This window comes from Schistocerca piceifrons, chromosome 10 (assembly GCF_021461385.2).
Source record: "Schistocerca piceifrons isolate TAMUIC-IGC-003096 chromosome 10, iqSchPice1.1, whole genome shotgun sequence".
NCBI classification, from domain to species: Eukaryota; Metazoa; Arthropoda; class Insecta; order Orthoptera; family Acrididae; genus Schistocerca; species Schistocerca piceifrons.
Genome location: NC_060147.1, coordinates 95,985,460 through 96,006,148, shown reverse-complemented (window position 1 = coordinate 96,006,148; position 20,689 = coordinate 95,985,460). Strand labels below are relative to the sequence as shown.

Here is a 20,689-nt window from a genome sequence, read left to right as displayed (position 1 = left end):
CCTCTGACGACTCTTGCCATCAGATTGACGCCGATGAGCATCATTCCCTCCGGGATTTTCCGATTGATTATCGTCAGGTGGCACGTGAGACAGCTACGGATCCTCATCTGAGTTTACTATTACGTTTTGTTCAACGTGGTTGGCTGTCCAAGGCAAAGGACATATCGGATCCTGTGGTTCGTCGCTATTATCCGCAACGTCATCTGTTGTCTGTTTCGCACGGAGTTTTGCTGTTACGCACCGAGAATGACCAGCTTCGTGTAGTGGTTCCCCAAGTGCTCCAATCCAAGGTCCTCGACTTGTTGCATCAAGGTCATTGGGGAGTGGTCCGCACCAAGCAGCTTGCCCGCCGTCATTGTACGTGGATCGGCATTGATAAGCAGATTACGCAGATGTCTACAGATTGTTCGACGTGTGCCGAACACCAAGCTGCTCCACCTCAACGCTATTTTGAGCGGGCACGCCCTGCCGGTCCCTGGCAGCGAGTACATATTGATTTCGCTGGTCCATATTGGAATTCTCGTTGGCTCATCGTGATAGATGCATTTAGTAATTTTCCGTTTGTTGTGCCCATGCAGTCTACAACGTCTGCACGAACTATACAGGCGTTGACTTCCATTTTTTGTATTGAGGGTCTTCCAGAAGTTTTAGTGTCTGACAATGGTCCACAATTTACCTCTGCTGAATTTGAAAGTTTTTGTTCTGCCCATGGCATTCGCCATGTTCTTACTCCGCCGTTCCACCCTCAATCGAATGGTGCAGCAGAACGTTTTGTACGCACATTCAAGGATCATATGGACCGCCTTCGTGCTACGCACTCTCGTCAGCAGGCCCTCATCACGTTCCTGTCGTCGTACCGGACCACGCCACGCGACGCCCCTTCGCCTGCGGAGCTTCTCCACGGCCGTCGTGATCGCACCCTACTACGGTTGTTGCACCCCCCGGATCGACCCGCCGCTTCTGAGCATCGCACGCGTTTTCAGCGCAACGACGCCGTTTTTTTCAGAGTTTATCACGGTCGCCGTCGTTGGGAACGTGGTACCGTGATAAGTGTCCAGGGTCGCGGTTTTTATACTGTTCAAGGTGCTACTGGGGTGCACAGGTGGCATCAGAACCAGTTGCGCCGCGCTGGCCGCCCGGATTCTGCCGCTCGTTCTTTGTCCACAGATTTGGTCCGCGGCGGGTTCCAGCCGCGCCTTCCGACTTCGCTGCCGCCCCCAGGGCAGCAGCAGCAGCCGTCGCCGCTACCACGCCGACAGCCCGTCCTGTTGATGCCTCCCACGCAGCTTCAGTCGCCATCGCCTTCGGAGCTGATGGACGTCGACCCCTCAGCCGGGCCGCCTTCCCAAGTGGTGGCTGTGCAGCCTGTCCTGCAGCCGCTTTCCTTGGGCACCCCCAAGGAGTCTGACACCGCAGCGCCTTGTCCGGCGCCCACTCAGCAGCCGTCGACGCAGCGTCAGGAGACGCTGCCTCTCTTCGTGGGTCCCGACGCCCTGTCGCGTCCAGTACCAGAAGCTGCGCCCGTGGTCACAGGCGTGCACCCTGACCTCGATTTTCAGTCGGTGTTTCCCGAGGCCCCGCGCAGCCAATGCTGGGGTGCGGACCGGGGACTGCCACCGACAAGTCTCCGCCCCGGTCTCTTCTGCTACGCCTGCGGCCAGACCCCTCCCCCGCCGTCGACGCTCGCCACGTCATTATTCAACGACGGTGCGGCAATTTGGGGGGGGGAGGAGTGTTATATCCTAGCCAGTAATGCCACCCGAGCCCGCTGCCAAAAGGTTGGCAGCATCAAAGTCCGGACGCCGTCCGCATAAGCAGCGCCAGCGAGACAGGAAATCGCCACAAGTCTGCGCGCGCCACCGCTGGCTTCTGGCTTCTTAAGCGCTGGAGTCGCGAGCGCTAGGACAGTTCTGTATTCACCGCTCAGTTGTATACTCGCCACCGAATTGTGTACTTGCTAGTCAGTTGTGTGTTCATCGCAGCAGAGTTGTTGTTTGTAGTCGGCCGTCGCTGACCTATCCGCTCCGACTCGAACTAGACAGATTTCTGTAGACACGGAGTTCACTACTGTCTGTATCTTCATTAATAAAGATAAGTACCGACTTTTATTTAATCAGAGTGTTTGGGTTTTCATCTTTCTGTTCACTGTTCCAGCGGACCGGTCGGCCCGCTATTAAAAGTGTGGCGGTGACTTCGTAAGCCGTTTCTACAGCGAACTGTTTGTCGCTATGAACACCGCCACAAAAAGAGTGTCACAGAGATACTGAAAAAACTGAACTGGCAGACTTTTGAAGACAGACAAAAACTATCCCGAGAAAGTCTATTAAGAAAGTTTCAAAAACCAGCTTTAAAATGATTACTCTACAGGTACACTGCAACCCCCTATGTATCACTTGCATGAGGATAAGATTAGAACAAATTACTGAATGCATACACATATTCAATTATTCTTCCTGCATTTGTATAGGTACATAAGGAAAAGCCACGACACGCTACGATAAAAGTTATTACCAATGACAATAAACACTAGCGTGGCCACTGTAAGCATCGGCAAAAAGATATTTTGCTATGCCGGAAGGGGAAAGACAAATGATTGAAACTTTTTTCAACTTTTTTTGACAGTTATTAGAGAGACTCTGTCATTAGTTCTCATGGTGAGAAGATGTATGTTGTCTGAATAATAATTTTATGAAAATATGAAGTCTGAGAGTTCGTTTGTATGCAAAACCATGAAAGGTTTCTTTTCTTCCGAGCATTATCCCAATGTCATGTCCCTGTAGCTGCCTGCATCAGAAGAGGAAGTCCGATTAAGAATCAATATTGTACACACGGTCAAGAATGAGAACTAATCATGGCGGAAGGAGAACCATTTAACCAACTTGTGTTGATCTCAACAGCAAAGCAAGTACAGGAATCTATGTAAGTTAAAAGTGAAAGACATAGCATTTGCTTAAAAATCTATAAGGAATCAAAATGATAACAGTACGAAAAAATCAACTTGTTTCATTAATTATATTGTATATATTTTCTTTACACATAGATTTGCACAACTTCATATGTGAATGGAACAGAGAGAAATGCTGATAATTAGTACAATGGTACATACCTTCTGCCATGCACCTCAACAGTGTATACTCATAAGCAGAGTATAGATGTAAGAACATGACGGAAGAATGGTTTCCCAGCCCTCCAGCAAGACGGAAAGATCAGATTCACACAAAAGTGTCATTAGTCAGGAATAAGCGAAAAACTTGTTCGAAGGTGACGAGCAGATCAGACTTCACAAATATGTAGAAAAGCCAACACACTACAGTATATATGACTCACATTTTCCTTCTCTTAAGCTGACAGATCCCGTGTCATTGTAAAATGATCCTTGGGGGAATAAATTACTGATACTAATACTATGGGTGTTTTTATTTTTATTTTTTTGAGCTTATAGGTGTTCAACAGCAAGGTTGTCAGCACCCTTACACACATTAAAAGAAACAATTATGGGTAAAAGTACAAAAATAGTTATCACACAGTGAGGAGAAAAACCTATAAAATAACACTCAAGCACTCTCACATCCCTCGCTTTGACCTGCGCAATAACTCTATCACACATGCATTAAGACAAGGAAGAAAGGGTGAAAGGTGCTATACATGGGATTAAAACAAAAGTAAAAAGATATAAAGACAGAGGAGCTAAAAGAAAGGCACACAGAAAAGTGACTGGCTGACCACTTACAAACAACATGCGTAAGCATCTCACACTATTAACACATTAAAAACTTCCTCCCTGAATTTTTTGGAAACAAGTTGGACAGATCACAAAACCTTGAAACTCTCATCATATTCGTTCGAATGTTACTTAAAATAGGGGGCACATCTGTTGGCAAATCTGCCGCTGCCCGCTGGTCAGAAAATAAAACACAGTCTAGTAAACGTGGCACACAGTGATTTGTACACCATATGCACCACACATTGGAGGGTCCTCTCACCGGAGCAAGGAGCCATGCGTCATGGGGCTGTGGCGTATGTGAAGACGAGTAAGGTACACCTCGACCCATCTTCGTGGCTGGGAGGTACACCATGCCCGCATCGTGGGCTTCATTGGACGGAGCTTGTTGTCTGTCACTTCCAGCCAGTCTTCCCACTGATGCAGGACTCGGCACCTCAACAGTGAGCTGATAGCATACAAGGAGGTAGCACACTGAAGCAACTTAGGAACACAATACGCTTCCTTTGCTGCTGTACCTGCCCTTTTGTAGCCTGCAGTACCCATGATGCCCTGGCACCCAGCAAAATAACACCTCCTTCCCCAGCCTTTGTAGCCAGAGGAGTGTGTCCTGAAGATCCTGGACTACTTTAGCAGCTGGGTAGAAGCATTGCAGAGGCTGAGGGGCACTCAGGGAGTCGGAACAGCATCTGCTCCAGCACCTTCAAGATTGCAAATAGTTCAGCAACAAATATAGTGAACACTGGAGGCAACCGAATCTTGAGGACATGATCCGGGGAAACAACAGACCAACCAACCGAGCCCCCCAGTTTAGAGCCAGCTGTGAATATAGCTACATACTCATTTAAAATGTTGGAAAAAAAGCGTATTAAAAACAGAAGCTGGAGTGTAATCTCTCCTCTACTGTACTAAATCTAAAATCACTCTGGGCTTCTTAAGTAACCGGGGTGGCAGCCAGTTATAACCCCAGATTTGAGCTCGCATGTACCCCATGCCAAAGGACTCTTAACACACATGGATCCCAAACAGCTTTGTTGCCCTGATTGTTGGAGATTGCACTGGACAAGGTTTGAAAATTTCAGATTCGTCCTCTGCAGTTCCCAACAATCAGTCTTTCCTTCTCATCATGTCTGGTGTGTGTCCCTCGATCCAGGGGTCTGCGTGACTTTTCCATAACTCTCCCTTTCCTAAACCTCACTAGATCTTTTCCTTCATCCCTCTTCCTTTCCCTTGGACCCTTTTGCGAGAAGGAGTCACTGGCTCCTAAGGCTTGCATATTTAAAGAACTTTCATATCTATTTTCTCCTGCTGTTACTTGGTGATTAGATTTTTTATCAGTCCAATTACATTATATCCTCAAAAATTGATTGATTTTGTTGATATAAGGCTTCACAATAAGTTGAATATAGAAATTTGTTCTATTTCTTTGTAATGTCTTTATTCCACAGAATACCCCTTACACTCTGGTGGAAGCTGTTTTCTTTTTCATATTCCTCAGCTATCTTGCCATCATTTATGGCGACACCTTCTACGCCCTTGGAACTTCTGATCACTTTCAAATTTTTTTCAGTCAGTTTTATCTTACCCCTTTTTCTTTCTGTTCCCTGTTCATCATTATGCTTACTCTCATCCCACATTTTCTCTCTCCTGGTTCCATATATCTTACTGCCTTTGCACTTCCATTTCATCCTCCTCATATCACCATCCCATCTGCAAACATGTCTTCTGTTCAATCTCTTCGAGATGATGATGATGATTGGATTGTGGGGCACTCAACTGCACAGATATCAGCACCCGTACAAATTTCCAACCTTTACTCAGTCCAATCTTGCCACTTTCAGGAATGATGATGAAATGAGGACAACACAAACACCCAGTCATTGTGATGATGTGTACATATTTTTAGCAATCATCAAATTCGGAATATGACGTGCTACCGAGGATGCAACGGAGATTACAGAAGATTTGGTTAGTGGCTTACAGTGTTCTTTCTTGCTCTATTTTTAAGTACATTTCAAATAGTGCCACATGTATGTTGCAACCCAAGTGTCTCACAAATACATCATAAATTTTGTTGAAACGTAAGTTGTAGTTAAAGAATGTTCCTTTTAAGTGGCTTATTTCACCTGGAGGTAACTGGTTACGTAAAAAAATATTTGTGTTATAAATAGAACACAGTAGTGTTTGCACTACTTTAAAAACTAATTAAAACGTTGCAAGGAAGCCTTAGTTGTGAGCAACAGAGCTTCATGTAGCAGACGATCTAATGTAGTGCTGTCACAATGTTCTCAAAACAAGAACAATGAAGTTGAATAAAAATTGAATTTGCCAGAGGATGTACTGCACAACAGTAACATCAAGAAGAGACTTGCATGCCATCTGCATTGTCTTGCGGAATGTTGACAAGGTACATATGCACAAGACACAACAAAATGTGAGACACATTTGTCAGTCAGGTCATTCCTGTGTCAGTGATAAAGAAGTGTCTGCTGTCACCATGTTACTGGACAGGGATCAACACCAAATGTGTTTTGAGCTGGTCCAAGTGGCAGGATTACTGCACATGACTGTGCTTCATATATGGAGGAATGCCAGGCCAGGAGAAAAACTGTTTCACAATGGTTCTGCTCAATTTGATGGAAAGGCAGAAAAAGCTATGACATGATGATGGTCATACCCATTTGCAACACTATGAATGCGAAGGAGAAGCTTTCTTATGCTGTATCATTGTGCTGAATCAGACATGAGCCAAATGATATAACATTTCTGAAATGGCAATCAAATGAATGGTGTCATTACGGGTCACTATGACAACTACAAAGTGTACAACTTTGCTTCCGCCGTTTGCCGATAGGTGGCGACAACGGTAACCAGCGGTCGAAAGAAAGAGATCACAGATGTTAGGCAGTTAGCCTGGACCTCGGTCAATATAACCTCATTCAAACATTAGTCGATTTGTGTCTGCATCATAAATATGTGCTTGATTGAAAATGTCAGTTTATGAGCCTAATTCTCATCATTTGCAGGAGGTGTTACTGTTTTGTTTCAATATGAAGAAAACAGTGGCTGAGCCTCATCGAATGCTCTCAAGTACGTACAGTAAGGACTCTATTAGTGAAAGAACATGTCGTGAGTGGTTTCAACACTTCAAGAATGGTGATTTTAACATCGTAGACCAGCATAGTGGTGGAAGGGAGAATGTTTTCGAAGATGCAGAATTGGAAACATTGCTGAGTGAAGACTCACGTCAAACTCAAGAAGAACTGGCACGATTAGTGGGAGTGACACAGCAAACCATTTCATAACATCTCAAGGCTATGAACATGATACAGAAAGATGGAACTTCGGTCCCATGTGAGCTGAAATCAAGAGGTGTTGAACGGTGTTTGTGTGTTTGTGAACAGTTGCTTCAGAGCAAAAATGGAAGGGATTTCTGCATCGCATTGTGACCGGGGATGAAAAATGGGTTCATTATGATAACCCTAAATGCAAAAAATCAGGAGGATATCCCAGCTGTGCTTCCACGTCAATGGCCAAACCGAATATCCATGGCTCCAAGATCATGCTCAGCATTTGGTGGGACCAGCTTGGCATCATGTACTACGAGTTGTTAAAACCAAGTGAAACGATCACAGGTGCTCGTTATCGAACACAATTAATGTGTTTGAGCAGAGCATTAAAAGACAAATGGCCGCAACACAACGAGAGGCACGATAAAGTGATTTTGCAGCACAATGCTCGACCACATGTTGCAAAAGAGGTCAACATGTACTTGAAAACGTTAAAATGGGAAGTACTACCCCACCCACCATATTCTCCAGACATTGCTCCCTCTGACTATCACCAGTTTAGATCAATGGCGCATGGCCTGGCTGACCAACACTTCCAGTCTCATGAAGAAGACACAAAGTGGATCGATTTGTGGGTCGCTACAAAAGATGAACAACTTTTTCAATGCGGGATTCGTACACTGCCCAAAATATGTGTGAAAGTAGTGGCCAGTGATGGAAAATACTTTGAATGATACATGTGTAACCAATTTGTTTCATTAAAGCCTCAAATATTGGGGAAAAAATGGCAGAAGCAAAGTTGTACACCTTGTAAAAGATCATCAAAACTGCAGCAATGTGAAAGTTACCGTGATTCTCATGTGTGGCTGTGATGGTGTTATCCTAACACGTACCATTCCCTGTCACTCGACATTTACATCCATATTCTGCAAGCCACTATTTGGTTTAGTGCAGGGAGGGGGAAAGGGGGGGGGGAGAAAGAGAGAGAGATCCTATATCACTAAAAGTTATTTCCTTGTTATTACACTCACAAATGGAGCGAGAACAAAACAACTGTCTTTATGCCTCCGTAGGAGCCCTAGTTTCTCTTACCTTATCTTCATAGTCCTTACGCAAAATGTACATTGGCGGCAGGAGCATCATTCTGCTGTCAGCTGCAAATGCATGTTCTCCAAATTTCTTCAGCAGTGCTTCGCAAAAACATCATCTTCCCTCCACGGATTCCTATTTGAGTTTGTGAAGCATCTCCATACCACTCGTGTTGATCGAATCTAGAGGTAATATGACAATTCTAGCAGCACCCTTCTGAACCACATCCATATCATCCTCTAATCTGACATGGTGGGGACCCAAACCATTAGAGCAGTACTCAGGAATGGGCCACACAAGAGTTCTGTATGCCATCTCCTTTATAGATGAGCTACACCTTCCTACAATTCTCCCAATAAACCAAAGTCAAACATTAATCTTCTCTACCATCATCCTTATGTGCCCGTTCCATTTCATACTGCTCTTCAATGTTCTCTCTACACATTTAATCAACATGATCTTGTCAAGCTGCACATCACTAATACTGCATTAGAACATTACAGGATTGTTTTTCCTACTCATCTGCATTAGCTTACATTTTTCTACATTTAGAGCAAGCTGCCACTCATCATACCAAATAGAAATTCTAAGTCATCCTGTATATTTCTACACCCACTCAACAATGATACTTTTCTGTATATTACAGTGTCATCAGCAGTCACAGATGCACTGTATTACTATTTATTTTTGGAACACAATCCCTGACCAGCTTTGAGAAAACAGTGGTGATATTTTCTGCAGAACCCATCCATAATTTTGCAGGACAATGCTTGTGCACATACAGCACACATTGTGGGCAATTTGTTTTGTCGATGCGGCTAGGAAGTGCTGCATTTACCAAGCCCCCAAAACTAAAGCCCTTGTTGACTGACATGATACTACTATTAAGGAAGGAAGCAGTTTGAAGCATTTGCTTCAGATTGTTATATGCGTTGCTTCAGATGTGTTATACCCAAACCTGGTGACTACTCTGAAGGACAGTAAAACATTGAAACATGTTTTTATTCTGTATCATTTGAAAATACACACATCAAAAAGGTTTTGCATCACCTTGATTCCAAATATTCCGGAACCTGTACAGAAAATTGGAATAGAGATCAACATAAATATCATTTCAGCCCTTTTCACTGGTCAGAAAACCATACATTGCATGTTGTACCACCATACAGTGCGACCTTCAGAGGTTGTGGTCCAGATTGCTGTACACAACGGTACCTCTAATACCCAGTAGCACATCCTCTTGCACTGATGCATGCCTGTATTCGTCGTGGCATACGCACTATCAGTTGGAGGATGGCATTCATATATCATATACCCATTACGGCACTTCCACGACCACCAGCGGTGTATGTCGGCCCCACATAATGCCACCCCAGCCCAACTCGGTTGCCTCCAAACGCGTCTCCAACAATTGTCTGGTTGAAAGCATATGTATGCAACACTCATCCGTGAAGAGAATGTGACACCAATCCTGAGCAGTCCATTCGGTATGTTGTTGGGCCCATCTGTACCGCGCTGCATGGTGTCGTGGTTGCAAAGATGGACCTCGCCATGGACGTCGGGAGTGAAGTTGTGCATCAAGCTGCCAATTGCACACAGTTTGAGTCATAATACGATAATCCAAAGGTAGCAGTCATCCACTGCAGTAGTAGCCTTGGGTGTCATGAGCGAGGCATGTCATCAATAGCTCTTGTCTCACTGTCTTTCCTCCATGTCCGTACAACATCTCTTTGGTTCACTCTGAGATGCCTGGATACTTCTCTTGCCGAGAGTCCTTCCTGGCACAATGTAACAATGCGGACACGATCGAACTGCGGTATTGACCATCTAGTCATGGTTGATCTACAACAACAGGAGCCGTGTACCTCCTTCCTGGTGGAATGACTGGAACGGTTCGGCTGTCGGACCCCCTCCGTCTAATAGGCGCTGCTCATGCATGGTTGTTTACGTCCTTGGGCAGGTTTAGTGACATCTCTGAACAGTCAAAGAGACTGCGTCTGTGATAAAATATCCACAGTCAACGTATTATTTTCAGCAGTCCTAGGAATTGAGGTGATGCAAAACTTTTTTTTTATGTGTGTAAACAACTGCCCCATATTAAAGTTTGAATCTTCAAATAGCAATGTGCACTGTACAAATGGGAATGGACTGGAGTCAGCAGATAGTAGGAATCAGACATACCTACATTGTGGACGATGTAGCGCGCCATGCGCACCACCTCTGTGTGAGGTGGCGGGCCAGTGCCCATCACCTGCTGCTGGTAGAGCGTAGCGTACTGCTGGTACTTCTCCGCAGCGTACGCATGCCCGTCCCACGGCTTGCCGGGGTAGCCGTAGTACTTGTCTGCAGAAGCCACCGCCACCAGGGTGGCCATCAGCAGGCAGCATGCCGTGTGGGCTGCCATTGTCTGGAAAAGCAACCGCCTTATGAAACGAGGCACAGATATCTTAGCTAAAAATTTAGATTCCTATACTACAATGGACTCCCCCCCCCCCCCCCCCCCCCCATGAACCATGGACCTTGCCATTGGTGGGGAGGCTTGCGTGCCTCAGCGATACAGATAGCCGTACCGTAGGTGCAACCACAACGGAGGGGTATCTGTTGAGAGGCCAGACAAACGTGTGGTTCCTGAAGAGGGGCAGCAGCCTTTTCAGTAGTTGCAAGGGCAAGAGTCTGGATGATTGACTGATCTGGCCTTGTAACAATAACCAAAACGGCCTTGCTGTGCTGGTACTGCGAACGGCTGAAAGCAAGGGGAAACTACAGCCGTAATTTTTCCCGGGGGCATGCAGCTTTACTGTATGATTATATGATGATGGCGTCCTCTTGGGTAAAATATTCCGGAGGTAAAATAGGCCCCCATTCGGATCTCCGGGCGGGGACTACTCAAGAGGATGTTGTTATCAGGAGAAAGAAAACTGGCGTTCTACGGATCGGAGCGTGGAATGTCAGATCCCTTAATCGGGCAGGTAGGTTAGAAAATTTAAAAAGGGAAATGGATAGGTTGAAGTTAGATATAGTGGGAATTAGTGACGTTCGGTGGCAGGAGGAACAAGACTTCTGGTCAGGTGACTACAGGGTTATAAGCACAAAATCAAATAGGGGTAATGCAGGAGTAGGTTTAATAATGAATAGGAAAATAGGAATGCGGGTAAGCTACTACAAACAGCATAGTGAATGCATTATTGTGGCCAAGATAGATACGAAGCCCACGCCTACTACAGTAGTACAAGTTTATATGCCAACTAGCTCTGCAGATGACGAAGAAATTGAAGAAATGTATGATGAAATAAAAGAAATTATTCAGATTGTGAAGGGAGACGAAAATTTAATAGTCATGGGTGACTGGAATTCGAGTGTAGGAAAAGGGAGAGAAGGAAACATAGTAGGTGAATATGGATTGGGGGACAGAAATGAAAGAGGAAGCCGCCTGGTCGAATTTTGCACAGAGCACAACATAATCATAACTAACACTTGGTTTAAGAATCATGAAAGAAGGTTGTATACATGGAAGAACCCTGGAGATACTAAAAGGTTTCAGATAGATTATATAATGGTAAGACAGAGATTTAGGAACCAGATTTTAAATTGTAAGACATTTCCAGGGGCAGATGTGGACTCTGACCACAATCTATTGGTTATGACCTGTAGATTAAAACTGAAGAAACTGCAAAAAGGTGGGAATTTAAGGAGATGGGACCTGGATAAACTAAAAGAACCAGAGGTTGTACAGAGTTTAAGGGAGACCATAAGGGACAGCATAAGGGAACAATTCACAGGAATGGGGGAAATAAATACAGTACAAGAAGAATAGGTAGCTTTGAGGGATGAAGTAGTGAAGGCAGCAGAGGATCAAGTAGGTAAAAAGACGAGGGCTAGTAGAAATCCTTGGGTAACAGAAGAAATATTGAATTTAATTGATGAAAGGAGAAAATATAAAAATGCAGTAAGTGAAACAGGCAAAAAGGAATACAAACGTCTCAAAAATGAGATCGACAGGAAGTGCAAAATGGCTAAGCAGGGATGGCTAGAGGACAAATGTAAGGATGTAGAGGCCTATCTCACTAGGGGTAAGGTAGATACCGCCTACAGGAAAATTAAAGAGACCTTTGGAGATAAGAGAACAACTTGCATGAATATCAAGAGCTCAGAAAGGTGGAAGGAGTATATAGAGGGTCTATACAAGGGTGATGTACTTGAGGACAATATTATGGAAATGGAAGAGGATGTAGATGAAGATGAAATGGGAGATATGATACTGCGTGAAGAGTTTGACAGAGCACTGAAAGACCTGGGTCGAAACAAGGCCCCCGGAGTACACAGTATTCCATTGGAACTACTGACGGCCGTGGGAGAGCCAGTCCTGACAAAACTCTACCATCTGGTGAGCAAGATGTATGAAACAGGCGAAATACCCTCAGACTTCAAGAAAAATATAATAATTCCAATCCCAAAGAAAGCAGGTGTTGACAGATGTGAAAATTACCGAACTATCAGCTTAATAAGTCACAGCTGCAAAATACAAACACGAATTCTTTACAGACGAGTGGAAAAACTAGTAGAAGCCAACCTCGGGGAAGATCAGATTGGATTCCGTAGAAACACTGGAACACGTGAGGCAATACTGACCTTACGACTTATCTTAGAAGAAAGATTAAGGAAAGGCAAACCTACGTTTCTAGCATTTGTAGACTTAGAGAAAGCTTTTGACAATGTTGACTGGAATACTCTCTTTCAAATTCTAAAGGTGGCAGGGGTAAAATACAGGGAGCGAAAGGCTATTTACAATTTGCACAGAAACCAGATGGCAGTTATAAGAGTCGAGGGACATGAAAGGGAAGCAGTGGTTGGGAAGGGAGTAAGACAGGGTTGTAGCCTCTCCCCGATGTTATTCAATCTGTATATTGAGCAAGCAGTAAAGGAAACAAAAGAAAAATTCGGAGTAGGTATTAAAATTCATGGAGAAGAAATAAAAACTTTGAGGTTCGCCGATGACATTGTAATTCTGTCAGAGACAGCAAAGGACTTGGAAGAGCAGTTGAATGGAATGGACAGTGTCTTGAAAGGAGGATATAAGATGAACATCAACAAAAGCAAAACAAGGATAATGGGATGTAGTCTAATAAAGTCGGGTGATGCTGAGGGAATTGGGTTAGGAAATGGGACACTTAAAGTAGTAAAGGAGTTTTGTTATTTGGAGTGCAAAATAACTGATGATGGTCGAAGTAGAGAGGATATAAAATGTAGGCTGGCAATGGCAAGGAAAGCGTTTCTGAAGAAGAGAAATTTGTTAACATCGAGTATTGATTTAAGTGTCAGGAAGTCATTTCTGAAAGTATTCGTATGGAGTGTAGCCATGTATGGAAGTGAAACATGGACGATAAATAGTTTGGACAAGAAGAGAATAGAAGCTTTCGAAATGTGGTGCTACAGAAGAATGCTGAAGATTAGATGGGTAGATCACATAACTAATGAGGAAGTATTGAATAGGATTGGGGAGAAGAGAAGTTTGTGGCACAACATGACCAGAAGAAGGGATCAGTTGGTAGGACATGTTCTGAGGCATCAAGGGATCACCAATTTAGTATTGGAGGGCAGCGTGGAGGGTAAAAATCGTAGAGGGAGACCAAGAGATGAATACACTAAGCAGATTCAGAAGGATGTAGGTTGCAGTAGGTACTGGGAGATGAAAAAGCTTGCACAGGATAGAGTAGCATGGAGAGCTGCATCAAACCAGTCTCAGGACTGAAGACCACAACAACAACAACAACAACTACTACTACAATGGAGAGTACAGCGTGCATCATCTCAAAAGGCAGACGAACTTTGAACTGTTCTGTGCATGCCACTCCACTAACCATCTGCAGGTAATGAAATGTATGACAGTATCTCAAATATAAACAAGATTTTTCTTTCTCACTGTCTACAATTTGATAGGAGTGGGCCCACGTTTCTGGTATGCTTTGAAGGGGTGCATTAGAAGTGGGGAGAGCTAGCCCCTCCACACTTCCAACCTGTTCATCAACAGAGCTCATGATGCACCCCTTCATTGCACAATGCATAATTATGAAATTTCTTGCTCGTGAAGGTGTTCAGGTGATGGAAATCTTTCAGAGATTGACTGCACAGTTCAGAGACAAAACATTGTCAAGGACTCATGTGTTTGCCTGGCATAAAGAATTCAATGAAGAATGAAATGAGTAGAAAATCAGGAATACCATTACCATCCTCAGGCCAGTATAATGGACGGAACGTTTACACGGTTTGAGACATATTTGAAGAAGGTTGACGGGCGAGTGTGTCCGCAACTGCAGAACAAGTCCGAAAAAGTTACGGGAGCTATTGAGTGATGATCACAACTGCCAAAGTCCCGTAAAGTTTGTGCCAGATGTGTCCCTTGCATTATAATCAGAGATCTGAAGTTGAGACATTTGGAGATCTGTCAGAGGCTTACAGCAAGTCTGCAAAGGAAGGTGATGCATTTTTGAGTTGGGTCATCATCTGGGATAAATGTTGGTTGACCACTTCACTCCTGAATCAAAACAAGCCAGTATGAAGTGGAAGAGGAAAGGGAAGACAGCCGGAGTGAAAGCCAAGACTTGGCTGTCAACTGGCTAGGTATTTTGCTCATTGATTTTTTGCATGAGCTATGCACAATCAATGCTGTTGAACCTGGTTAAGGCTGCATTTCGCCACAAAAGACAAAACTAACCAATTGAGAGGCCATAATCCTCCATAACAATGCCAAGCTCTCCAAAGTATAGGAAATTAACTGGACTCAACTCAATCAACCTTCCTGCAGCCCAGACCTATCAACCTGCAATTTTTGTCTCTTTTGGCCACTTAAAGAAGCTCTGGGATGCCAACAATTTGAAGATGAATAGGGCAGGAGGGATTCATGTACAATTGGCTCCTGACACAACCATCTCCATTCTATGATGTTGGGATAAAGAACCTTCCTTTTTGTTATGAAAAACATATTTCTAAAGGAGTAAAGTAGCAGAAAAATAAATTATATTTGCCTTTTACTTTTCACTAAATGTTTTATTTTTTATTTTTTTATTATTTTTTTTTTTTTTTTATAAAATCACATTTATATTTGATTCACCTTCAGAATCTCCTTGATACATGAGCAATGCTGGATAGTAACAACTGCTTTTCTATGCAGACAGCTTTGTTAGCACACTTCATTGCTATCTGCAGCAACACACTGTAAGGTGGTTCCGCCTCCTCTCCCCTTTTGTTTGTTCATTTGTTCACTCATTCGTTCATTGCTGTTTCACAGATCCCATCAGAATGGAAACCTTCAGGGGCGTCTAACGAATCAAGGTGGACATTACAATATCGCAAAGACACCATAAAAACTTAATATGTCTACTGTATTAACAATAAGCTATCACTACGCTGCTTAATGCTGTTCATACTAATGCCACCTAAATTTAATCAAATAAATTAGTAAGAATCTGCTATTCTGGACAAAAATGAGCTGGCGCCTCAATTTTACTACACAGCTGTTGTTTAGCTGCTATTAGTAGCTTATTATTTACTTGGCTATAAAGAAACTGTATAGCACAAATAACTCATCTAAAGCAACATGGAGAGAGAAGGTCTGAAAGGAGAAAGATCACTGGAGTGACATTTATTGACCTTTCATCAGCTTACATAATGGCAGCCTGAGCTAAAGTGCTACAACACACTGTAAACATTGCACTAAACTTGTGCCACCTCTCTTTTGATGCAAGCCAGAAATCACACTAATATTATGCCATTCTCTTTGAACGCTTGCTAGTATGCAAATAAAACAGATGAAGACAACGTTTTGTTGAGCTCTCGCTGCGATAACTAAAATCCAGTGTCGACAGCTGGAATGCTGGTCAGCCGCACCACTATCATACAAGGGATGCAGCTGTCTGTTTTTTATTGTGAATGCTCTGATGCAACGTCATCCATTCTGGCATTATGAGTGTTTTGTTTCACGCACCGCCAAGTCACTACTTTTCTTTTAAAGTGTATGTCACATGTAGTGCACTGACTGGCAATTTGCTGTCTCTGGGTCAATTCCTGCTCCTGCCACAATTTTTTTCTTCTTTTGTTATCCTCATAATATTAACAATTAATTATATGCACCTGTAGTCTAGGAGTAACATCTTTGATCAGTAATCTAAACGTCTTCAGTCCTGGGTTCAAAGCTCCCACCACTTAAATTTTGGATAATGATCAGCATAGGTGGCCAAAGACTGCCAGCATAAGGTCATACATATTCTGCCAACAGCCTTGTCAAAAAGGGTGGAGGAGTGGACAGAGATTCAAAGCACTCTCTTGCCCTGGGGTTGGGAAACTGACCCTAAAGACAAAAGAATCAGCAATTGTCAATGGCATGAGCATGCAGAAGGCAATGAAGACCACTGCATTAAAGACACATAATGTGTATCCACAGGACATCTGGCCTGTAATTGGAAAAGTGTCATGATGCTCTCTCCATTACAAAAGATTCCGCAATAGCCCCCAAATCTGATCTTGAAGAGGGGATTGCCAAGGGGGAGGCGACCATGAGAAAAAGACTGAATAACGAACATCGGGGCAGGGAATGTCAGGAGTTTGAATGTGGTAGGGAAGCTTAAAAATCTGAAGAGGGAAATGCAAAGGCTAATCTAAATACAGTGGGGTTGGTGAAGTGAAATGGAAAGAAGAGATGAGTACTGGGTAATATCAACAGCAGCAGAAAATGGTGTAACAGGAGAAAGCTTTGTTCTGAATAGGGAGTTAGAACAGAGATTATGTTACTGTGAACATTTCAGTGATAGGGTTGTTCTCATCAGAATTGACAGCAAACCAACACCGACAACGATAGTTCAGGTATACATGCTGACTTTGCAAACCAAAGATGAAGAGACAGAGACAGTATTTGAAGATACTGAACGGGTACCTCATTACATAATGTGAGATGAAAATCTAATAGTCACGGTGACTGGAATGTGGTATAGGGGAAGGAATAAAAGAAAGGGTTACAGGAGAATATGAGCTTGATACTAGAAATGAGAGAGGAGAAAGACTAGCCTAATTGAGTTCTGTAGTAAGTTCCAACAATTAATAGCGAAAAACCTGTTCAACAATCACAACAGGAGGAGTTATATTGGAAAAGGCCGGGTGATACGGGAAGATTTCAGATTACATCATAGTCAGGTAAGGATTCCAGGAGCAGGAGCAGATATAGAGTCAGATCACAATTTAATAGTGATGAAGAGCAGGCTGAAGTTTAAGAAACTATTCAGGAAGAATCACTATACAAAGAAGTACTAAGGAATGAAGAGATACGCTTTAAGTTCTCTATGGCTATACGTACTGTAATAAGGAATATCTCAGTGGGCAGTTTAGTTGAAGAGAAATGGACATCTCTGAAATGGGTAATCACATAAATTGGCAAAAGACATGGATACAAAGAATGTAACTGTAAAGAAACCACGGGTAACAGAAGAAACACTTCAGTCGATCGATGAAAGGAGGAGGAACAAAAATGTTCACGGAAATTCAGGAATACAGAAACACAAGTCGCTGAGGAATGAAATAAATAGAAAGTGCAGGTAAGCTAAGGCAAAATAGCTGCATGAAAAATGTGAAGAAATCGAAAAAGAAATTGTTGTTGGAAGGACTGACTCAGCATACATGAAAGTCAAAACAATCTTCAGTGACATTAAAATCAAGGATGGTAATATTAAAAGTGCAACAGGAATTCCAACTGTGAAATGCAGAGGAAGTAGCAGATAAGTGAAAAGAGCCTCTGTGAGGGGGAGAACTTGTCTGATGACGTGAAAGAAGAAGAAACAGGAATCAATTTATAAGAGAGGGGATCCAGCATTAGAATCAGAATTTAAAAGAGCTTTGGAAGACTTAATATCAAATAAGATAGAAGGGATAGATAACATTCTACCACGAAACTGAAACAAAAAGGCTATTCATTGTGGTGTGTAACATGTAAAAGAGTCTGGAAGTATACCACCTAACTTTCGGAAAAACATCATCCACACAATTCACAAGATTGGAAGAGCTCGCAAATGCAAGAGTTATCGCACAACCAGCTTAACAGCTCATGCATTGAAGTTGCTGACAAAAATAATATGCAGAAGAATGGAAAACAGAATTGAGGATGTGTTAGATGACGATCAGTTTGGATTTAGGAAACATAAAGGCACCAGACAGGCAATTGCAACATTGTGGTTCATAATTGAAGCAAGACTAAAGAAAAATCAAGACATGTTCCGACCTGGAAAAAGCATTTGACAGTGTCAAATGGTGCAAGATGTTAGAAATTCTGAGGAAAAAGGAGGTAAACTATAGAGAAAGCCAGAATTTCTTTGGGTTTTGTGAAGTATCATTTAATAATATTCTGCTACGGTAGTTGAAGGCATTATGCATTGCTCTCTTGACAGCCAAGCGCATTTCATTCAATATCTCTCTATTTATAGCTCAACACTTTGTTTTACACCTATTATGCGAAAGTTTCGGTTTTTGTTGAAGTTTCATCACAGTTACTGTTTACCATGGGGGTTCCCTCCCATTACCAACTGCTCTACTGGGTACACATTATTCAGTGCTTGGTCAACCACTTTTTTTCCCCCCCTCTACAAACTCCTATACTGTGCTGAAAGTTTCAAATTCCTCATCACATATGACATTTATCTAGCTTACTGAATTCATGCAGCTTTCTACTTATTTTAGTTGTGCTTTATACTTTGGTAATCATTGTTGCCACGACTGTGTCATGATCACTGGTACCAGTTTTGATATGGACTTCCTCAGAGGTATCAGGTCTATTTGTTGCAATTAGATCCAATATATTTCCATCATGATTGGGGTTCCAAACTGCCCGAGGTGTTTTTCAAAGAAGGTATTTAGTAATGTTTCAGAGGCTGTCTTCTTCACCCACCAGTAAACAAACTATAATTTTCCCAATTGCTTGTTGGATGATTAAAGTTTCCACTGATGATTACATTATGATTGGGGAACTTGCGTACAATCAAACTGAGGTTCTCTCTAAAATTTTTGGTTACACTAGGAGATGAGTCTGGTGGTTGGCAGGAGGATCCATCCCTGTTACTGAATCTTGCCGAAACAATCTCACATGCAGCTTCAATTTCTATCTTGATAGATTTGAGTTTCTTGTCTGCTGCGAAAAATACTCCATCATCATCTTCCATTTGCCTATCCTTCAATATGCACAGAAATTTTCCCCAGAAATCTCACTGCTATCAGAGAGAGTTCTGTACCTAGTACTATGTGAGCTTCACTGCTTCACATAGTCTCAGTAGTGAGTAAAGCAGGTGGTAGACTTCAGTTTCTTAGTAGAACACAGTGGAAGTGCAGTCAGGCTACAAAGGAGCTTGCTTACAAATCATTTGTGTGACCAGTTCTAGAATACTGCTCAAGTGTGTCGCACCCGTACCATATAAGACTAACAGAGGATTTTTTGAGTTATCAGTCCTCTGACAGATTTGATGCAGCCCGCCACAAATACCTCTCCTATGCCAGTCTCTTCATTTCAGAGTAGCACTTGCAACCTATGTCCTCCATTATTTTCTGGATGCATTCCAATCTCTGTTTTCCTCTGCAGTTTTTACCCTCTATAGCTTGCTCTAGCACCATGGAAGTTATTCTCTGATGTCTTAACAGACTTCCTACCATCCTGCCCCTTCTGCTTGTCAGTGTTTTCCATATATTCTTTTCCTCACCAATTCTGTGCAGAACATCATCATTCCTTAACTTATCAATGCACCTAATCTTCAATATTCTTCTGTAGCACCATATCTCAAATACTTCGAGTCTCTATTGTTCCATTTTTCCCACAGTCCATGTTTCACTGCCTCACAACACTGTGCTCCTAATGTACATTTTCAGAAATTTCTTGCTCAAATTAAGGCCTATATTTGATACTAGTAGACTTCTCTTGGGCAGCAATGCCAGTACTAGTCTCTTTTTTATGTCCTCCTTGCTCCGTCCATCATGGGTTATTTTGCTGACTTGTCTACTTCATGACCACCAATCCCGATGTTTAATTTCTCACTGTTCTCATTTCTGCTACTTCTCATTACTTTCATCTTTCTTAGATTTACTCTCAATTCATACTTTGTACTCATTAGACTGTTCATTCCATTCAGCAAATCAAGTAATTTTTCTTCATTTTCACTGAGGATAACAATGTCATCAGCAAACCTTATCATTTATATCCTTTCACATTGAATTTTAATTCCACTCTTGAATCTACGTTTTATTTCCATCATTGCTTCTTTGATGTATAGACTGCACAGTAGGGGCAAAAGACTACATCCCTGTCTTACACTCGTTTTAATCCAAGCACTTAATACTTGGTCTTTCACTCTTATTATTCCCCCTTAGTTATTGGTACATATTGCATATCAACCGTCTTTCCCTATAGTTTACCTCTTTTTTTTCCTCAGAATTTCTAACATCTTGCTCCATTTGACATTCTCAAACATTTTTTCCATGTCAATGTCTTTATTTTTCTTTGATCTTGCTTCCATCATCAATCACAACATCGGAATTGCCTCACTGGTACCTTTAACTTTCCTTCAGC

At 42.6% G+C, this 20,689-nt stretch overlaps 1 protein-coding gene across 4 annotated transcripts in view; it reads right to left on the bottom strand.

Moving 5' to 3' along the window:
- The window catches only part of LOC124719038 (protein CREG1), a 52,229-nt gene that overhangs the window by 25,712 nt on the left and 5,828 nt on the right, over positions 1-20,689 (bottom strand). For all 4 annotated transcript variants that reach the window (XM_047244707.1, XM_047244706.1, XM_047244708.1 and 1 more), the window contains exon 2: positions 10,282-10,507. In XM_047244707.1, coding sequence (XP_047100663.1) covers positions 10,282-10,504 — 223 coding nt within the window. In that variant the 5' untranslated portion in view covers positions 10,505-10,507. The remainder of the gene's footprint in view (positions 1-10,281; positions 10,508-20,689) is intronic.